This window comes from Aplysia californica, unplaced genomic scaffold (genome assembly GCF_000002075.1).
Source record: "Aplysia californica isolate F4 #8 unplaced genomic scaffold, AplCal3.0 scaffold00097, whole genome shotgun sequence".
Lineage (NCBI taxonomy): Eukaryota > Metazoa > Mollusca > Gastropoda > Aplysiida > Aplysiidae > Aplysia > Aplysia californica.
Genome location: NW_004797367.1, coordinates 1,153,238 through 1,173,473, shown reverse-complemented (window position 1 = coordinate 1,173,473; position 20,236 = coordinate 1,153,238). Strand labels below are relative to the sequence as shown.

At 39.3% G+C, this 20,236-nt stretch overlaps 2 protein-coding genes across 2 annotated transcripts in view; one reads left to right on the top strand and one right to left on the bottom strand.

Annotated features, from left to right (window-relative positions):
* The window catches only part of LOC101853378 (ankyrin repeat domain-containing protein 54), a 4,568-nt gene extending 500 nt beyond the window's left edge, over positions 1 to 4,068 (top strand). Inside the window, exons 2-3 of the mRNA XM_005095171.3 lie at positions 2,440 to 2,538; positions 3,709 to 4,068. Coding sequence (XP_005095228.1) covers positions 2,440 to 2,538; positions 3,709 to 4,040 — 431 coding nt within the window. The 3' untranslated portion in view covers positions 4,041 to 4,068. The remainder of the gene's footprint in view (positions 1 to 2,439; positions 2,539 to 3,708) is intronic.
* A 3,047-nt stretch (positions 4,069 to 7,115) lies between these two features.
* On the bottom strand, positions 7,116 to 20,236 carry LOC101853153 (proteasome subunit beta type-1). Its single transcript, XM_005095170.3, has 6 exons — positions 20,022 to 20,236; positions 13,602 to 13,709; positions 12,183 to 12,264; positions 10,972 to 11,101; positions 9,853 to 9,959; positions 7,116 to 7,783 (listed from the first exon to the last, which is right to left on the bottom strand). The coding sequence occupies exons 1-6, from the start codon at positions 20,111 to 20,113 to the stop codon at positions 7,598 to 7,600; spliced, it is 705 nt and encodes a 234-aa protein (XP_005095227.1). The 5' UTR covers positions 20,114 to 20,236; the 3' UTR covers positions 7,116 to 7,597.

The following is a 20,236-nucleotide window of genomic DNA, read 5'->3' as shown; positions in this document are numbered from 1 at the left end:
GGGGGGGGGTGTCCACGGTACATGTACTTTGCTGGAGCGCTCTTTTGGAACCTAAAATGACATATAGATCTAGATTTTAGATCTATATCCATCACTTTAACGGAATTCTTTCTCTATAGTTTATGTGTATAAGTACCGGTTAATCTAAACAAGGATATAAATCCCCCACCAAAAAACGTGTTTTGAACTCGGACAATGAACCTTTCTGTGGTGACCACAATTTGCATGGGCTGGGAAGAAAGGAGAAGCGTTGGATTGGACTAGCAGCTGACGAAATGTACCCACTACGTGCATACTTACTGAGAATGTTTTGTTAGGCACACAGACGAGCTCTGCGGAGCAGGTTTATCTGTAAAGGCTTTTCAATGGGTACAGTCACTTGCTCCTCGATCTCAAGTGGTCAGAGCATCCAATTATCTTTAAAAAGCTTGCCTATACATGATCATCCTTTCCTTATTCTTAATACAGCATTGCTACTAGTGTTGTTTTATAGCATAGTTTCAATATGCCGCTGTACGTACTTCTGAACACGAGGGTGCGGTGGCAGCTAGAGCAGTGCGCTCGTCTCTGAAATGGAAAGTCTGGGTTCAAGCCTCGGTTCGGACACAGATTTTTTTCGCCCCCTTTTACAGATAAACCCAGTAGTAATGGATACCTGACTTCGAGTTGGGGAAGTAAAGGCAGCGTGGAAAGGAACTGGCCTCCCTACCACAATATGCCGAAGGCCCAGGAAGTTGTCTCACTACAGTAGTCTCCGCCTAAACACACGCCATACAAAAGAACGCTCCGCTCAAACACTCTCTTTCGTCATCTGACAGGTTTTTTGACTATACAATTTAGACGTACAAATGCACGGTCACTCCCTCTTTAACGCACGCTCTGATCCACGAAACGCACAAAGCTTAACAAGGGAAACTTTCACTACAACCTGCACAGCTTGCATAAGACAAGCCTAGAAAATCTGATTTTTGGGGAGACTGCCCCTCACGCTGAACAAAGAGAGAACAGCGTTTTCACACCCAACTTTCCACAGACGCATAGATCTAGGTCTAGGACTGGTCGGTGAAATGTTGGAGGGTTGGGGGACTAAAATATTTTTTGATTGGGGAAATGCATCTTTCAGAGAAGGTTCCTGACTGGTGTTTGGGTGACTGCATGTAATGTTTAGTGAGATCTGGGCCTATGATGCACAACCCGCATGAATGCTGTAAAACACTAGATAGGCCTCTATAGGATTGAAGATTAGTCAAGTAAACCTAATCAGCTTCATTCGAAGAACTTGTAACGTACTTGTTCAACGAATCACAAGAGAAATATTTCTTTGAATGTAAGAGATCTATGATTCTGATGTCGTCCATTAATTTACGGTCGGGGGTGGTGGCTTGGAAAGCCACGTAGCTGGGCCGTCGTCTCTTTGACACCAACAGTTCCGTCTTGGCCTATCAGTTCCCGACATTTTATGGTGCATAGTTATTATTTACACCGAGTCTGTCTTTCTGCCCCCCCCACACACCCTACCCATTCAACGCCTTTGTATTCTTAACCGCAGTTGGAGAAGCCTTCACAAAGCAGTCATGTGTTTTGTTTCGTCACATTATTGGCCAAAGTGACCCCCACACCCAAAGGAGGTCACTAGAATATCAAGGAATTGAGAGGGGTGCATCCCTTCCTCCCTTTGCAAAGGATCATATAAACGCACGCTCCGTATAAACACACGCTAAGGAGCCCCCCCGAGCACCCTGCGTTTAGGCGGAGACTACTGTAATCAGGCAATCTTCAATGTCCAGATCAGATGCAGGAACAACTTTACTTTTTTTACTTCTTGAACCTCATGCTCACCTCGAACAATAAGTCAAAAAGTGAAAGCAAGACATCCACCTATCAGTATTGGAAAACCATTTTCCCACTTGACAATGGGTGGCCATTTGTGAAAATATGGACTGTACTTTTTGTATTACATGTATAATATATGTCACAGCGTGTTGGAATCAGGCGCTCATCAATTTTGGGGCATTTAGAGTTATTGGTATCATCTTAAAGCTTTTTCATTTGTCTTGCTTCAGATGAAAAAAATACCAAACGATCTTGAATGGAAATCAAGATATTAGCGATTGGAGGAGGTGGGGGGTAATTTGGTTTAATTAAGAGGTAAAATTATAGAGAAAATTGCTGCCAATGTTTGGTGATTTCCATAGTTTGAGAGTCCTTTAGAACTGAAAATTTGCATTTCTTGTGTCTTTAATCAACGTTTTATAGTAAAATCCACAAAGAAATTTTTTTTTTACATGAACATAAAAGGTGTCGCTCGAAAGAAAAAAAAACTGATATAAATTACCTAACCGGTGGAAAAAGGAGATTTCTTTGATTTTAACATTTTGACAAGCACCTGATTTCACCACGATGACTCACACATATGTTCTGTTTTTCTGTTATACCTAGGAGGACACTCGGAAGTGGTCAAACTTCTCTTAGAAGCTGGAGCAGATGTGAATCAAAAAGTGTACTCAAACACGACAGCTTTACATGCAGCTGCTCGAAGTAAGTACTACATGCCTCCCACAAATAGACCAAAACGCAAATGATTGCCTTATTTAAATTAGCAATTTAAGTACCATATTTATGCCTGTGTACTAGGCTCCATGAAAACTCCTCTACTAGCTAAAAGCAATATAAATGTATCATTAGAAGTCCCTTTCCTAAAAGTCCATAACATGCTTCCTCAAAATGTGTTTTGTTAAATCATATTTCTTATTTGGTCATGTTGATGACCTAATATAAGTACAGGTAAAGAAAGAATAGAACAAACTCATAATGGGAAGGGTTGACTGTGAAAAGACGCTTAAAATGTTTTTAGTCTGTATATGATGTAGCTTGTGCATGGTCTTTTAGGAAGGAGACAGTCCTCTGTTTTGACCTGGCCAGTAACAGTAATAATGGTTCATCAGTCATCAACTGTTGATGACCTTACTTTAAAACCTAAGGATGAGAAGACAGAGGAGTTATAGACCTTGCTGGCTACTGAATGTAGTAGTAACAGTAAATGCATATACTAGTACTACTATACTAATACACCATGTACAATATGGGAGTGGGAGGAAAGAATGAATGATAAGATTACAGCAGCACATCGACACAGTAATTGTCATTTAGTGCTAGGAAAAAGTAAGACAGACAGACAGAAACAACCGAGGGAATGTAAAGAAGTAGGACCTACTAGTGGAGCCCTCCTAACATCTGCAAAGTATGACAGAAAATAGACCGACACAACAGAGGGAAAATAAAGAAGTAGGTCTGCTGCCACAGATCAGTAGTTTTGTTTGCAAAAAGGTTTGGTTTTTTTAGAAAGAGTTTTATATGGCACTTGCGACTCAATAAGGTAATATAAGTGCTGAAGACTAGAGAGGTGTTACAAGAGAGTAACAAACGCAAAAAAAGGAGGGGAAATTAAGATGATAGATGTTTGATACTATAGAAAAGAAGAAGCAAACCACACCAGAGCACCCACCAACCACCATTTTTTAAAGCCAGAGTTTCATGGTACTTGCAACACAATTAGGTCATATGAGTGCTGAAGTTTGAGGCATTACAAGAGAGTAACAAATTTTTTAAAAAAGAAAGGAGGGCAGATAACAATGAGATGTGTGAAAGGAAAGAAGGAGCAAACCACACCAGAGCATTTGCCAACCACCTATGTTTCTCTCTTCACAGATCACCACACAAATACAGTCAAACACTTGGTGGTTGCGGGCGCCACTCTGGATGCGGAGAACAGCAACAAGATTCGGCCGATTGATCTGAGTCGTTACAACACAGACACATGGGAAGTCCTCAACGATGCCAAGAAAGGAGATCTGCCAGAGATTGAAGAAGAGTCAGAGGTCCCGGAAATCCCAGACTACGCACTGCCGGACGGAGCCACGTCTAAGAAAAAGAAGTCAGGAAAGGGAAAAAAGGGGAAAGGGAAGGGAAAGGGGAAGAAGAAGGGAAAGAAGGGAGGGAAAAAAGGTGGGAAGAAGAAAGGGAAAAAGAAGAAGAAATAAAGTGTCTTGTGAATGAGCGTTCTATGGGTTTATTTCTGTATTTTTGTTTTATCAGATGTTAAGATTTTCTTTCTAGTCATTGACATTTTATAGGTTCTATGCCCCTTACTAACACTGTAAGGTTATTTAGAAGGTGGGACATCCGAATTGACCATTCATCTCCTTTAGGATCAAGCCAAATGGGTGATGAGCCTTAAAAACTCTTGAAAAACGATCGAAGTTCAAAACACCCCCTTAACGAATCGAACAGGGCCAACTGTTTCATCTGAGCTAATTTGTCTCCTCCACCACTGTCAGTATCAGTATCAGGATAAGAAAGGAAACTGAAATCAGATGCACACATATTGACTGCTCAATGTTAGATTTCATCGTACGTTACTTTTCAAAATGACACATGTCACACTATCACAATAAATGATGGTCATTTTAGTGCTGGAAAAAGGTAAGACAGACAACCAGGAACATTCAAAGGAACGAAAAAGCTATTCAAGGAACGGCAAAAGAATAAGATCTTCGGATATTAGTGACGCTCACCAACTACTTACAGACACTGAACAAATCGACTGTTTAGTGTAAAACTCCGCCATATGTCATTTTGAAAAATGTCATGTGAGTGAGTTTTTGTACAAAGCAGTCGAAATGTAACTGTCCGGTAACAATTCAGGTGTGCATTTCTTTTGTTATTCTCTATTCCTAACATCAGTGTCTGTTATCTATTGGTTAGACTTTTCCAATTTTCTCTGCCAGAATTAGTCCCATCAGCCTCAAGTCATCTTAACCTTTAATTCTTCTAACTCTCCTCTGTGGATGTATTGGGCATCATCAGAATTGACTGACGAAGCTACTACTATTATTATTACCATAGACTTTTCCCCATTGCACATAATTAAAAGACATTAGTTTCATTCCTGTGTGGGTGAGACAATTAACTTTTTTTATCAAGTATTCCCTGTCTGTAAGCAGGAACTCTGTATCCCACTCAGTCTCAGTGGGCCGCGACTAGCTGGGTGTAATTTAGTGTAACAAGCCTCCTGAATGTAAGGCATCATGTTGAAATAAGGTGCTCATAGAAATAATGAAACCAAATCGTTATTTTTTCACCCGATGGACAATTTTATCAAATTTTTGGGTGGTTCAACCCTTCATGTCCATCTAAAAACATATTTTGCTGTGGATTTTACTGAAATACATTGATAAAATATTTAAAAAGTAAATTTACAGTTTCCAAGGACACTATAGCTTTGGAAGTCACCAAACTTTGATACTTCCTCGATAATTTTACCTCTGACACCATGCTACCCCCACCACCCTCAATTGGCAATATCTCAACTTCCATTAAAGATAGATGTGTTTTGTTTCCATCAGAAGAAAGAGAAATGAACAAGCTTTAAGATAATACCAATAATTCCACGAGCTAAAAAATCAACAAGCACCTGATTCCACTGAGTTGTGACAAATGATTTCAACGGGAAGGAGTCGTAACTTGTTTAGAATCAATCTACAGTAGAGTTGGCTTAAACCAAATACAGTCAAACCCCGTTGCTCTAGTAGAGGTTTTACGGTGGTCGCAACTGCATAAGGTGATACGAGCGCCAGAAGATTAGAGGTGTTACAAGAGAATAACAAACATAAAAAAGAAGGGGAGATAAGGACGATAGATGTTTGATAGGAAAGAAGGAGCAAACCAGACCAGAGCACCCACCAACTGCCCATAAACCACCCACAAACCCCGTTATAGCGCCAGGTTTAGTCAATGTGAGATAAGGAATGCCTGCTATACATAGTATTTGCGCCCTCACACCGTCATCTGCCAACTGTTTAGCAAGAGCTGCACTGTATATGTAATTGGTTGCTACTTCCCCCCCCCCCCCCTGAGCGTGGCAATAGCGCAAGACAGATCAAGAGGAGTCAAGACTGGTTTGTCTCTGGTCTCTGTCTCTACCACTACCAGTCTGTCACTAGTACCATTTAAAACACAACTAAACCGAAGAAAATTGACCACCAACGAACAATGTCAACAAGGACAAACAGAACTCTGTACAGTAAGACACTGATGTCACACAGTATCTGACGGTGACAGCACAAACTCATACAAATCGAAACTGTACTATCTGCCGCCTGTCCAAGAAAATCTCCTTTAAAAATAGCCACTTCCCACTTTTCCGTTCGTTTCTATGTGTCACGATGTGATGGAATCAGGCGCTCGTCAATTTTTGGGGACATGGAGTTATTGGTATAATCTTAAGATCTGTTTATTTGGCTTGCTTTGGATGAAAACAATACTCATCTATCTTTAATAGAAGTCAAGATATTTGCAACTGAAGGAGGTGAGGGTCACCCAGTTTCAGAGGTAAAACAAGCCAGAAAATGGCCGCCAAAGTTAAGTGACTTCTAAACCTAGAGAGTCCTTGGAATTTTTGTGCCTTTAATCACCGTTTTTCAGCAAAAACCAAACAGAAATGTGTTTTTAAATAGGCATAAAAGGTTTTGAGCCAAAAAAAAAAAATTGAAAAAAAATTGCCAAAGGGGGCGGAAAAATGACTGTTTCTTTGATTTTATTATTTTGGCGAACGCCCGGTTTCACCACGTTGCCTCTCATATTATCATGACACTGTCTAATACATTCATCAGTCTAAGGCAACCACTTTTTTCCTCAACAGTGCGAGTCTGTCTTGGGCAATTTCGATGTAGTAATAACATCTTGGGTTTCATTCTTGGTAAGTCTTTTGGTACTTGCAACACAATAAGGTCCTCTGCTGAAGACTAGAGGTGTTACAAGAAGGTAAGGGGGAAAAAAAAGGAAGAAGAGAAATAAAGGATGATAGATGTTTGATGAGAAAGAATGAGCAAACTACATAAGAGCACCTGCCAACCACCTGCTCTTAGGTTTTTCAACCACTGCATCAGAATATCAAAAAGAACTCTACAAGAAATTTTCAATTACCAAGACTTTTGACAAAGATGCTTAAAACAGATAAAGATCAGACTATTCGAAAATGTGAAGAAAAATCTACCATTATAAACATACGTTTTGTATTGGACATAACACAGCTATAAAAAAAAAAGAAAAGAAAATTGAATCTTGGAAATGAAGATTTTATTTCAAATTACACATAGATCTATACCACAACAGAAAAAAACTGTGGCAGAAAACTGACACAGACTTAGGAAAACAAAAGCTCAATTTTCTTATGACCAACACTTGACATGAGAGAGAAAAAACCCAATGATACCCCACCTAAAGACCCCATGAAAACCCAACAAAACAACAACAACAAACAACCCAAATTCCTGACAATAGACTGTTTATAAGCGTTTGTAAACAACCAATCATTCAATTTAAAACATTTTACAATGTGATAATTATCAATCCATGTGCAAAGCGTGCACACTTAGCAGTAGAGAGACGCACACACATGTTCATACTCACAAAAGTACACACATCAAATGAGTGCCATGCTCACAAAAGTACACACATAAAACGCACACCAAACTCACAAAAGTACACACATGAACCGTACAAACACGTAGGTGTGTATTACAAAACGAGGTCTAAATTAATCTCTACGCAGTGGGAACTGTTCTGACTTGACACCGTCCTTGGTGATGATGGAGATGAGAATGTTGTCTCCAGTGTAAATGTCGCGCTCTGCAGCGGACGTGAACACATCCTTGACCATGGAGACGCACTTCTTCAACGGGATGGGCACCACTTTGTAACTCTGCTGGTTCTTGCCTCCAATCTGCAGAGAAAGTTTTTAGTTTTTGTAAGAGTTTTAAGACACTTGCAACACAATCAGGTCATACAAGTGTCAAAGATTAGAGGTGTTACTAGAGAGTAACGTACAAATAAAAGATGGAGGAGAGGTCAGGCCGAAAGATGTGTGATAGGAAAGAAGGAGCAAACCACACCAGAGCAGCCGCCAACCACCCACTAGGGAAGAAACAAACACATGCTGATAACTCGTCAGTCCAAAAGATAAATTATTTCTTTCCCAATCAAAAGCAATGAAAAGTACAAAAATAATGAAAATAACAATAATAATGATAATATTAATATATCCATGTGCGCCTGGAGAAAGGTTCCAGTTGTTGGCAAAGCTATTTCTGAGCAGCAGGGTGTTAAGACCAAAAAAGTCGTACCTGGTCAAAAATTTAGTTCAATCAGAAAACACATGTTTAGTCATTTCTTATAAGATATTGTAAGGATTTCATAATATTTTAAGTCTAACTACCGGTATTCTTTTTATCAATTATTTTTGCAACATGTTGTACAGTTTATGCCGGCTTTAAGCACGGTCGTCGGGAGAAAGCATAAGCGTGCTTAATGCCGAAGCGCGCTTGAGTGCGAAGTAAACATTGTTCATAATCCAGAGATTTTTAAGTTGAAAATTTCCTGAGTTATAATACCCTTTGTTCGCAAGTAGTGGTCACGCAAAAGTGTGTGCTGTCATTTTCACCCACCATGGTAGTTTTTGATTGTTTCATTTTGTGGTCGAATCAAAGAAGTGGAGTATCTTCGGTCGAATGGGAAAGGAAAGCTTAATTTAAACAGCCAGTCCCGGGACAGCACACTAAGCCTAGGCTTACACACTTGCCCTAGACTAGATCCTATGTCCATGCGTGCGGCTGTGTGCAGCTCTACCTTCCTCTCCTCGCGTGTCTCCATCACTTGCATTCTTTGTGTTTCTCTTAACACACCGTTGAGGTGTAAACTGCGTTCGAACTTCGATGGGTCATCATGAAAGTATTGACTGTCTTGTAAATGAAGCGTGCCTGAAGCCAGAGTTACCGTGCTTAAAGGCGTGTAATTTATATAGCAAAAATTCTGTAAGAGCCGTTTATCTTGCTCGAGTCCAAAATGTGCTTTATGCCGGCACGGACTGTACTTCATCGAGAGGTAAAAGTGAGCCAGAAGTTGTGTTTTTCTCCAAACTTTGTTTTTACACCCTGTGTTACAAAATGAGGCATATCCATTCAAACTACTCAAGATATTTGAACAATTTTTAATGAGTGTTTTCAGCATTGCATTTGCTATAAAATATGCCCTTGTAATTTCAAATTCAAAATTTCCGACAACTGGGACCTATCCCCGAGCACACACACACATATATAACATTTATATAGCACTCAACCCCAATTAAAACAAACAGGCTCTGAGCACTTTACAATTCAACTGCAACATATAATCAGTACACTGTGTTCCGACCAAAAGAAAATCTCTCTCTAAATCTTCATCTCATTAATTAAAAAAAAGGAAATAGAAACTAAAAAAGCCGAGGGGGGGGGGGGGGGGAGAATATGAAGCAAGACTTATATGTGGCACCTTTCAACCATATCAACAAAAAAAAGTACAAAAAATTATCTCTTAAAATATTTAAAAGAAAAAAAGAAATAGTCTCAGAAAATGATAGCTAAACACACTTACGAGACCAAATTTTTGCCCTCTGTAAAAAAAAATGAGTAAGGAAAATACTCAGTCTGTAAACATGTTTCACATGTAGTGGCAAGACAAATATCACTTAAAAGCGGCACAGCTTCTTGGTAAAAAAAAAAAAATCACCAGAATAGATTTTTTGAGAAGTGGGGTGCTTTGACTCTGCTTGTCAGGGCCAAATCAGGGAGAGTTGGATCAAAACATCCCAGCAGACAGGCAGAACTATAACAAACTTCCCCATTTTGAAAACAAACTCACGTCTTCAGCGTGCACCACCAGAGAGCCTTATTGCTCCACCACAGATGCTGGAAATTTTAAAAAAAATTAAAAAATCACCAACGTATTCAGGTCAAGAAAGGCTTGCCAATGCTATACCTGGTTGTCAAGGAGTGGCTGCAGCATAGCAGAGGCAGAGCCCTTGGCTCTGAACACTTCCCTCTCATACGAGCCGACTGGATCAAAACTGTAGACACAGCCTTTACCTGGAAGAAAGGAAATAAGAAACAGGCATGTTAATCTGACCTCATTATAAGAAAAAACCCAAATCCATTCTGTCAACTATTATGTAACTACACAAGATCCACAAAGCATAAACATCAGCCTCACAACCAGCAAGTTCACTAAGTATGACATTCTACAGAGTTAAATCCAAAGTCTCCGGAAAACCTAGGTATGACACACCAATGCATGTTAAACCAATAAACTCAGGGTGGATGTCTGTCCTATATAAACACAAGTTTGGTCTTGCATACGAACGCTTGCTCTAAAAAAACAACAACGTCAAAACCATTTTTAAAATGGCAGCAAGTTTCCCTTTTTGACACATATTTCTCCATGGCTAAGGACAAGTTAACAATTGTATCCACCTTGGGAATTTTTTCCCCCTCAATATTTAGAATTTGAATGTAAACAAAATATTTTTTTTGAGCCCATGCAACTGATACCACAGAATGAGAAATTGCAATAACAAAATATATTTTCTTTAAAAATCCAACAATTTTGAACTTAGTACATATAACAGCTGGTCAACCATAACTATTTATCATGACACTGTAGAATCAGGCACTCGTCAATTTTTGGGGCATTTGGAGTAACTGGTATAATCTTAAAACTTGTTTATTTATATCTCGTTTTTGAAGAAAAAAAATATCTCTCTTTCTTGGAAAGGAGTTGAGATATTTATGATTGAAGGAGATAGGGACTGCCTGGCATCAGGTAAAACTATCGAGAAAAAAGACACCAAAGTTCGGTTACTTCCAAAGTTATAGCTTGTCCTTGGAAACTGCAAATTTCCATTTTGTTGTGCCTTTACAACATTTTTCAATACAATCTGCGCAAAAATGCGTTTTCACATGAACATAAAAATAATGTGGAGAAGAAGAAAAAAAATCAGCACCAAAAATGCCCACAGGCAGAAAAGCGTCGGTTTCTTCAATTTCAATGTTTTGATGAGAGCCTGATTTTACCACAATGCCACCACAAACGATGAGATACCTTCTTCATCAAGCCCAGCCACGATGTTGTGGGTGTAGTAGGGGAAAAACCGCCTGTAATACAAAATAGTAGACAGCATGGCAGCAACAGATGGTGTGGGCATCGGCTTATTGTGCTCCTTCTCAAATATCTGAAAAGAACAAAAAAAGAATTTAGAATGAAACCAACCTCAACATTTGCTACATGAATAACATGGAGAGACCAAAATAAATTCAACTACAGTGGGTGTTGCATTCAACGAGAAGTCGGCTCCAACGAGACAATCCTTAATCCCCGATTTTTTCCATTTTTGTAAATTATGTATGTTGGCTCCGACGAAGTTGCAAACAGACCGAAGTCGCTTTCAACGAGGTCACGATAACCAAATAAAAGCAATTAGCAGCCGCAAAAGCGAAGAATTTTTCTCCTTTCTTTCCATCTCACACGAAGCACAAGGCCCATCCTCGATTCCTAACACATTGTACTGTTAGAGCTAGTGTGCCTCGTAATATAGGAACGCGAAACAGGCTGTGTGAAACAGGATGAACTCTGGATGGGTAGGTCTAGATCGAGACCTTCATTTGTTTCAATTTTTTTTTCTTTCCCTGACCAGAAAACCCAAGGTCCTGCCTTTACTTTATGTAGATCTAGGCCTAGATGTGAGAGGGTATGTTTCCACACGTGAAGTGTTCCTGAAAAAATTTTTTTTAAAGAAGAAATGACGGTCAGAACACAGCTCAAACACGTGCAAACTGATGCTGTTTGAGATTTTCGTCATCAGGGGAACAACTGTTTTAATTACAGGTATTGGTACATTGTGTAATATAATAACTTGTCTCCTTTCTTTATTTTAGCCTTAGTCTCGTTCAACGAGAGGTCGGATCCAATGAGGGCAACAAGCCGGTCCCGGCAACCTCGTTGAATGCGACACCCATCGTACTTGTAAAATGAAAAGGGGACAGCATCAACAGAGTAAAAACAATAAATTTGATAAGTAGCAATGATTAAAAAGTACAAAGATTGCAGCTAGACAAGAAAGACTGGTCAGGTCTTTCTCTCAAAACTTCAATTAAACTAAGATATTGGGAGACATAATGATAAAATATTATTTCAACAAAACAATACAACTCTTTTTACATGAGCGCACAATTGCAAAAATTCTACAATAATAAGACTACAACAAAGTAAATGCATCCAAAACAGGGATTGAAAAGTGCATGAGAATTGCTTGCCTGCAGTCTTGCTCCAAGAACCTTTGTCAGAGTGAGCACATCTCCATGGAAACCGCAACACCCAAGAACACTACCATTTGATCTGTTGAGAAGAAATAAAAACCCTTTGTAATAGAACACCTTCACTTTAAAGCTGCTACAAAATCAACAGAAAACACCCAACAGAATACACCCTAACAAAAATATTTCTAATTCACACACAGTGATTTTTACAGATGATTAACTTAAAAAAAAAAAACCAAGCAGATAAAATCCAATCCTCTTACGAATCAGATTTTTTTTTAAAATGGTGCTGAAGGCAGACAATAGGAGGATTGTTTACCCTGAGACGGACCATGACAAAATTATTATATCCAAAGTTCATAAACGCCCAACTACGAACTGACTGATAAATCAATCTACTACGTCAAGTTACACAAAATTTAAAAATTTGCACAAAAGAACAGAACACATAATATACTATACACTACCAGCACCCTGACTATGAACTAAGACTCTTAAGTCATAAAAACTAATTGCCATTTGGTCTTTTTGGAACTCGTCTGCTCAAATGAACTTGGATATCCCCCATATATATAATAACAACAGTTTGTCCATCAAAGTCTGACAATGACCTGTGCATCCACAGAGGAGAATATTTCTCAAGCTAAATGGAATAACTAAGTTAAAGATTAAGATGACTTGTGCCTTCTTCCATACAAATGACAGGTACAATGATGAGGAAAATTCTGGGAGAGTAAAGTTTGCCACATTTTGAGCATTCCAAACTTCCACTTCACATTTATACATTTTCCATATATCAAATGATTATAAAATTATAGTAAGTCATTCTCCAAATAATGTGGCTAAAAAAAGGTTTTGATAAAAAAATTGAAAAAATTGAAAAAATACAGAATTACTGTATACTAGAACATCACTTACGAGAATCAGCAAGCAAACCCATTAAGAACACAAATTATACTGTCAAGTTTTTCTGAGCCCTTCCCCTCGTTAAAACAGTTTATTTTGCAACAAGAATGTCCCCTTTCTAGCAAACACTATTCAGAGTAGAATTAACATGACATTTTTAATTCCAAACAGAAATCATAAGTTTTTATTATTAGATTATCAAATGATGTTTGTCTCCTCTCCGTTGACTTTCAACTGCCAGGGATTTTTTTACTATGGTCATCCACACCCTCTCTTCCTCTCTAGCCCACTCCAAAACAGTAATTAAATATATTAGGAATTCAAACAGACTAAAGCAAAATCTAAGAAAAGTATGAAGTTGAAGGCCTTTAACTGTAAAATCAAATACATTACAAAAATGTAAATAAATATCAAAATTTTAACTTTAATTTTTATTTTTACTAACACGTCCCATTCAACAAAACAGAACAGGTAAGAACAGAGATGGTGCGAAAAACTTTAGAAACTTACAGAGGGTATGTCTTGGGGCTGTCTCTGGAGTGAATGGAGAAACCTTGGCTCAATCGGGTGTCTGTGGCAATCAAAGCATAGTCCTCACCAGCGACAGCAAGAATTGTCCTGAAACAAGACATAAAAACCATGAAACTGTAAGTTTTACAGAGGGAAGGGTATGAAGTTTGAAAGATTTGTTGAGAATAAAAGGAAAAGGGAGCCTACCACTGCTACAACCACTTTAAAAAAAGTTTCAGTAAGAGTTTTAAGGAACTTGAAACATAATAAGGTCATATATAAGTGCCGAAAATTAGAGGGCTTTTTAAAAATAGTAGAGGTTTTACGGCGCTCACAACTGCATAAGGTCATCTGAGCGCTAAGGGGTGGATGTTAGCAGAGAAAGTCTTTACAGGGAATCTGGCTTTTACTCTGCTCACCTCTCTAGCTTCAACAGCACAAAGTCTGCTTCGACTATCAAGGCACCCTCGAAATAGTATTTCACAAGAGGGTGTCATACTTCTTCTACAAAAAACTGATGCTTTACTGCACATCTATCATAAAAAGTGCCCATCACGAGAAACCCCCATTTCAGTGTGCATACACACAGAATGGACAAGACAGTCATAGTCTAGATCTAAAATTAGTAGCACCAATAAAAATAAAATTATTTCAAATAAATAAGTTAGTAAGGGGACAACATGCTTTCCAGCACAAACGAGTTCTCCTTTCACAGAGCTACTTTGTGTCAATTGACACATCTAATCATAAATACAAAGTCTGGCAGTACTTAGGTTGGTCCCTAATGCAAACTAAAAATGTATTTACAAATCAGTAGGCCTATATTTTGCTGTTTGTCAGTCTAGCCATAATTATTAAGTACGACCAGCCTAGCCGTCATTAAGTACCGCTAGCCTCTATTAACCTCTTTGCTGCAGCGCCCGTAGAGTTTATGGCCTGAACCATGTAGTCCTGTGCCTATGGAATTTATGGGACTGTGACTGTGGTTGTTTAGATACCAATTATAAGGGAAGTTACTGCTAAAATCTTGTTCTTTACTGGGGCACCTTCCCTTGAAGTTTACCTCCATTTTCCCCCCCATTTGAAAACGTTAGATTCAGGATACTTAAGCCCGAAGAGAAGACTAGATCTAGATCTAACACATCTCTACCACACAAAAATTCCCCCCTTACAAACTTTTAATGAATAGACTACGCTACCGATCGGAGATTCTTCAATGAAGAGAGATTAAAAACTCGAAGTGGCTAACCGTACTTAGATCTAGGTTTGGCCCTATCGACTCAAACCTGTTGAGTACACAGGTCTCATTAGATCTAGATCTAGTAATTATTCAGGTTTAAAATACATGCAAGTCAGTAAGGCACCTTTTGGTTTTCTCTGAAATACAAATACTTTAGCCTTAGCCATTGCAAACTAAAAATTTCATATTTACAATTCAGCCATCAATACTAAGTACGGCTAGCCTGCCAGTCTAGCCATACTTATCTTTGGCCCTATTAACATTAGAAAACAGGTCTCATTAGTCATTATTCAGGTTTAAAAACATATGTCAAGCGCCATTTGCCGATCAGCGTGATCACGCAGAACCATATGACGATCCGCAGAAAGCGTGGCCATCTCAAGATGGGCACGACGCGCCATCACACACAAACCAACAATTTTGTAAAGTTCACAAACAAAACTCCGCAGAATTTATTATCACTAATTTCAAAAATTTTTTTTAAAAAGGTTCAAGAGGACGCAAGTATTACTTGCACATACAGCCTTTCTCTTTTGACTTTTTGCATTTCCTTTCAAAGTGCTTCGCTTTTCCCCTTTCATTCAGGGTTGCCACATTATTTTTCGGTCTCCTGCCAAACCAACATTCAAAAACTGGCAAATGCATAAAAAAAGCCAAATATAAAAAAGTTAATCAAGTAGTGAGGGTGGGTAAAGCATTTATAATAATATGCTATACTATAGAAGACTATAGTTACAGTATGATACTTTAAAAAAGAGAAAAAAAAAAAGAAGAAAAGCGTGAGAAAAGAAACACCATGAAAACAAATAACTGTGTCTGGGGTAGAGGGGAGGGGGTGTGTTTGTGTGTGTTTCCAAGCGATCGGCAGATTGCGCAATTTCTGCTTGCTTTGCACAAATCTTAACATCGAGCAGCTCTATTCATTTTTGGAAATAATCCGTAGATGGTGCGCCCATTTCGAGATGGCCGCGCTTTCCGTGGATCGTCATATGGTTCTGCGCCATCTTAAGATCCCGCTGATCGGCAAATGGAACTTGACACATTTACGGCACCTGGTTTTATCTCATTTACAAATACTTTAGGTACTGCAAACTAAAAAATTATTTACAATTCAGTAGATCTAGGCCTTTTTTTGGGGTCAGTCTAGCCATCATATTAACCCTGGAAGCGCACAGGCCCTATATAAAGGGCGTGAGGCGGGCTATCCGGGAAGCGTGCACGCCCTTTATAAAAGGCTGACCTACTTCGACCGGGAAGCGCGCAGGCCCTGTATAAAGGGCATAGACGCTGACCCTTTTGAATGGAAAATTCCAGTGTTCCTTATATGGAAAGGCTATTGTTAGGGGACCGTACGCCCCAATAGCGCTTGGCGCTAGGGGACCGTACGCCCCCATAGTGTTTGGCGCTAGGGGACCGTACGTCCTTTGCGCTGAGGCTTGGTGTTACAGGACCGTGCGCAGATACGTGCATGCATCCAAAAATACTGGAGGAAAACGGCCAGTTTAACGAAGTTCCTGACGTAAGGAGTTATTACCAAGAGAATGTTTAAAATATCTGAATATGATTGTGAGGTATCCAATGGCCGTGGGTGAACCAGTATTTTAAAAATTTGCTCACGTCTGCACCCAAGTTGTTATGTGTCAATAAAAGAAATCAAAGAGAGGGAGGGGGAGAAAGAGAGAGAGAGAGAGAGAAAGAGAGAGAGAGAGAGAGAGAGAGAGAGAGAGAGAGAGAGAGAGAGAGAGAATTTATGGAAAGCTATTAGATTGAGAAGAGATCATTAATCATGTAACGCCTTGGGTGGAATATGAGTTAAGAGTACAAATTAAATTAAATTAATAGTACACCAACTTACGCCTATAGTGCGGTCAAAAATGCACGCGCAACTTATTGTGAAATATCTCCTTACCTATCGAACATAGATTCTCCAACTTTTGCACAGTGACTTATATCAATTTGTCTTAACAGGGGGATATTTTTTCAAACTCCTGCACACTGTATTCTAGAAAATTCCTTAATAAGTACTAATAAAAAAAATCCCAGTCGATTGTTTCTACAAATTAAAAAAAATTACAGCTCAGGCAATATTGCTTTTAAAAGCAAGTCTGTCATTTTTTTCCAATCGCAATAGCATGCATGTTTATTGAACGTATGTTTAGGAAACCTTTAGTGTAAAAAGAATGTGAAAAAGTGTAATTTAATTGGCGAGCTAAGACGTAGGCCATATTATGCATATGCAAAATGTGTGAGAGAAGCGGGAAGTGCAATGAACAATCACATTTTTCGCATGATGGAGATTTATAGGCCTAGTATTTTATATAAATTTATGAAGAACATCTTTTTTGATAGAGCCTCAATTGTTGTGAAAAAACATAAACAGTTAAGACCTTTTTTTTTATACAAACTGCTGTGCAAAGTATGGGTGACATTGATTCTCCGGTTAAAGAGATATTTGAGGAAAAGTTGAGCCACGAATTTTTGACTGCACTATAGTTACACGACACCTGCGCGCAAAAGTAGTCCAGTTATACTAATGTTGTTTTATTATTAATGTGGACAGGCGTAAAATATTATATGTGATGCGCTTGCAAATTAACTTTATTTCGTCTGTGCTTGGTTCACAACCCGACGTTCTGTCAAGTCTCTACAATAATTTACTTCGCTTTTCATCTACCTTTTCCAAGCTGTCTTCTTTTTCCTTTCTTTTCATGTTATTATTGTTATTGTCACTGAATATGAGTTGATCTTCCGTCTTGCTCGCTATCAAGACTTAGTGCGTGCTCAGGCGTGTTCTCTCATGCAAAAGTGAGTAAATTTGCGGCGTTTACTAGCGTCATTAAATGGGGCTTAGGGGCCTATTTCTTTTAGGTCGCAAAGCTTAAAAATGTACTCACGTCTGCCCGCAGAATGCACCTGCGCACACACACTATTATCATACTCATTTTTGTCACAACCATTCCCTTTGTGTAAATTTGTTCATCTCTTTTTTTCTCTCACGAACACCCCCCCTCCCTCATCTCTCTCTCTCTCTTTCTCTCTCTCTCTCTAACACACACACACAAACACACACACATACTCACACTTTTTCTCCCTCTCTCTCTCCCACTCCTTACTTTCTTTCTTTCTCTCTTTCTTTCTCTCTCTCTCCCACTCCCTCTTCTTTCTTTCTTTCTTTCTTTCTTTCTCTCTTCCATTCTGTCTGTTTTTCACACACACACACACACACACACACACACACACACACACACACACACACACACACACACACACACACTCACACACACACTCACACACTCTCTCTCTCTTTTCTCTCGCTCTCTCATTTCTCTCTCTCTTTCTCCCCCTCCCTCTCTTTGATTTCTTTTATTGACACATAACAACAACGTGGGTGCAGACGTGAGCAAATTTCAAAATTTGGTTCACCCACGGCCACTGGATCTAGATACCTCACAATCGTATTCAGATATTTTAAACATTCTCCTAGTCCTAGTAATAACTCCTTACGTCAGGAGCTTCGTTAAAGTAACCGTTTTCCTCCAGTATTTTTGCAAAGTCCAGATGCATGCATATCTGCGTACGGTCCCGTAACACCACGCCTTAACGCAGGTAGGACGTACGGTCCCCTAGCGCCAAACACTATGGGGGCGTACGGTCCCCTAGCGCCAAACACTATGGGGGCGTACGGTCCCCTAGCGCCAAGCGCTATTGGGGCGTACGGTCCCCTAACATCAGCCATATGGAAAATGACGTAGTCAATTACAGGCCAAAGTTATAAATAGTGACCAATGACTTTGCAAGTTATCTTGACCTCGTAGAGCGTCTCTTGGCCGAAATATTGATCGATAAAGAAAGTGACGTGGTCCCGCTGAGCGACTACACGCTATGTGTTTTGTTTCGCCGTGCTGATGTACTAATTGTTGAGTCTATCGCATTCTCGGCTTTGTTTGTATTTATTTGATCGCTGATCATTTTTGAATAGCTCATTCTATCAACTTAAAGATGTATGCTTTTATAATTATAATATGCTTTTTATCATCCGTTGAGCCGTAAATGGTCATTTTTCAGTAGCAGGTATACATTTCGGGTATCTCAGGAGCTGTTTCTCCCCCTCCCCCCCGCCAAATCCCCATGTTTACAACTGATCGGCCGTGGCGGCGGGGCATTTTTGGCAGGTTACTTCCGGTGAAACGCTGAGCGCTTCTATTCTTGGGCTAAAAATAAGTACGGCTAGCCTCTTCCTTAAAAACTGGGAAAAATCATGAATTCCACAGGCAGAGGAAGGTTGTCGAGACATCTAACATGCAATTTAAGTAGATCTAAGATCTAAAGTAGTAGTAGAACCTAGATCTAGACATCTAGAATGTCTAGATTCTAGATCTAGACTCTAGAATCTAGATCTAATCTAGATATATAGATAGATAAACTAGATTCTAGATCTATATCTAGATCTAGTCCTAACCTAATCTGCTGGTCTGTTATTCTTCAGGCCACCTCTATTCTCACCCGGAGTGAGAATAGTGCAGGCGAGTCTTGTGGCTATTCTCACCCGGTGCGCGTTCACCCTAAACTGTGATAACAGAAAAATTGTAGAATTCTGTGCCGTGAACAAACGTTCCATTACAACTGTAGCCTACTAAAAGCGTACAATTTTGTCTGTGGGCAGTGGAGAGAGAGAGAGAAAGAGAGAGAGGAGTAGCGCGAGAATATCCGGGCAAAACAAAATGGCGACCCGCGTAGTTCGGCTCGATTCGAAAAGTTAAATAGCCGTAGCATCTTTGTAGACAACCAATTGTGTTTTAACATCATTTTTTAACTTTGTTTTGGTCAATTTGATTGTCCACACCGATAGACATTATTCAGAAAGAGACAGAGAGAGAGAGAAGAGGGGAGGAGTTGATCTTGCGAGAACTTCCGGGCGGGTGAGAATAGCCACTTTCTATTCTTCAACCTTACCCTATCATATTATTTTCAATTAAATTTAGGCTACTGCGACAAAGCTGAGTCAGTTAGATCTAGATCTAGATCTAGATCAGATCTAGAATCTAGATTAGATCTAGATCTAGATCTAGAATCTAGATCTAGAGATCTAGATTTTTCTAGTCAAGTAAAACCAGCCAGGCTTCTCTCTGCTACCACACAACTCGACTTGTCAGTTCTTAGAGATCTATCTGCAAACTTACCCGCCATTGAACTCGTATGGGCTGAAAGAAACTTGGTTTGGAGCTTGATAGTCAGACAGAGGATTAGACATCATATTCGGAACAGACATCATGGTTAAAATATTCCAAACAGAACAGGTTACAGGCTACAACTTGAGTCTCTACAACAACACTCCGATTTTGATGAAATGAAACTGCAAAATTTGGAGAAACGGAAGTGGAAGGAGATAATGTCT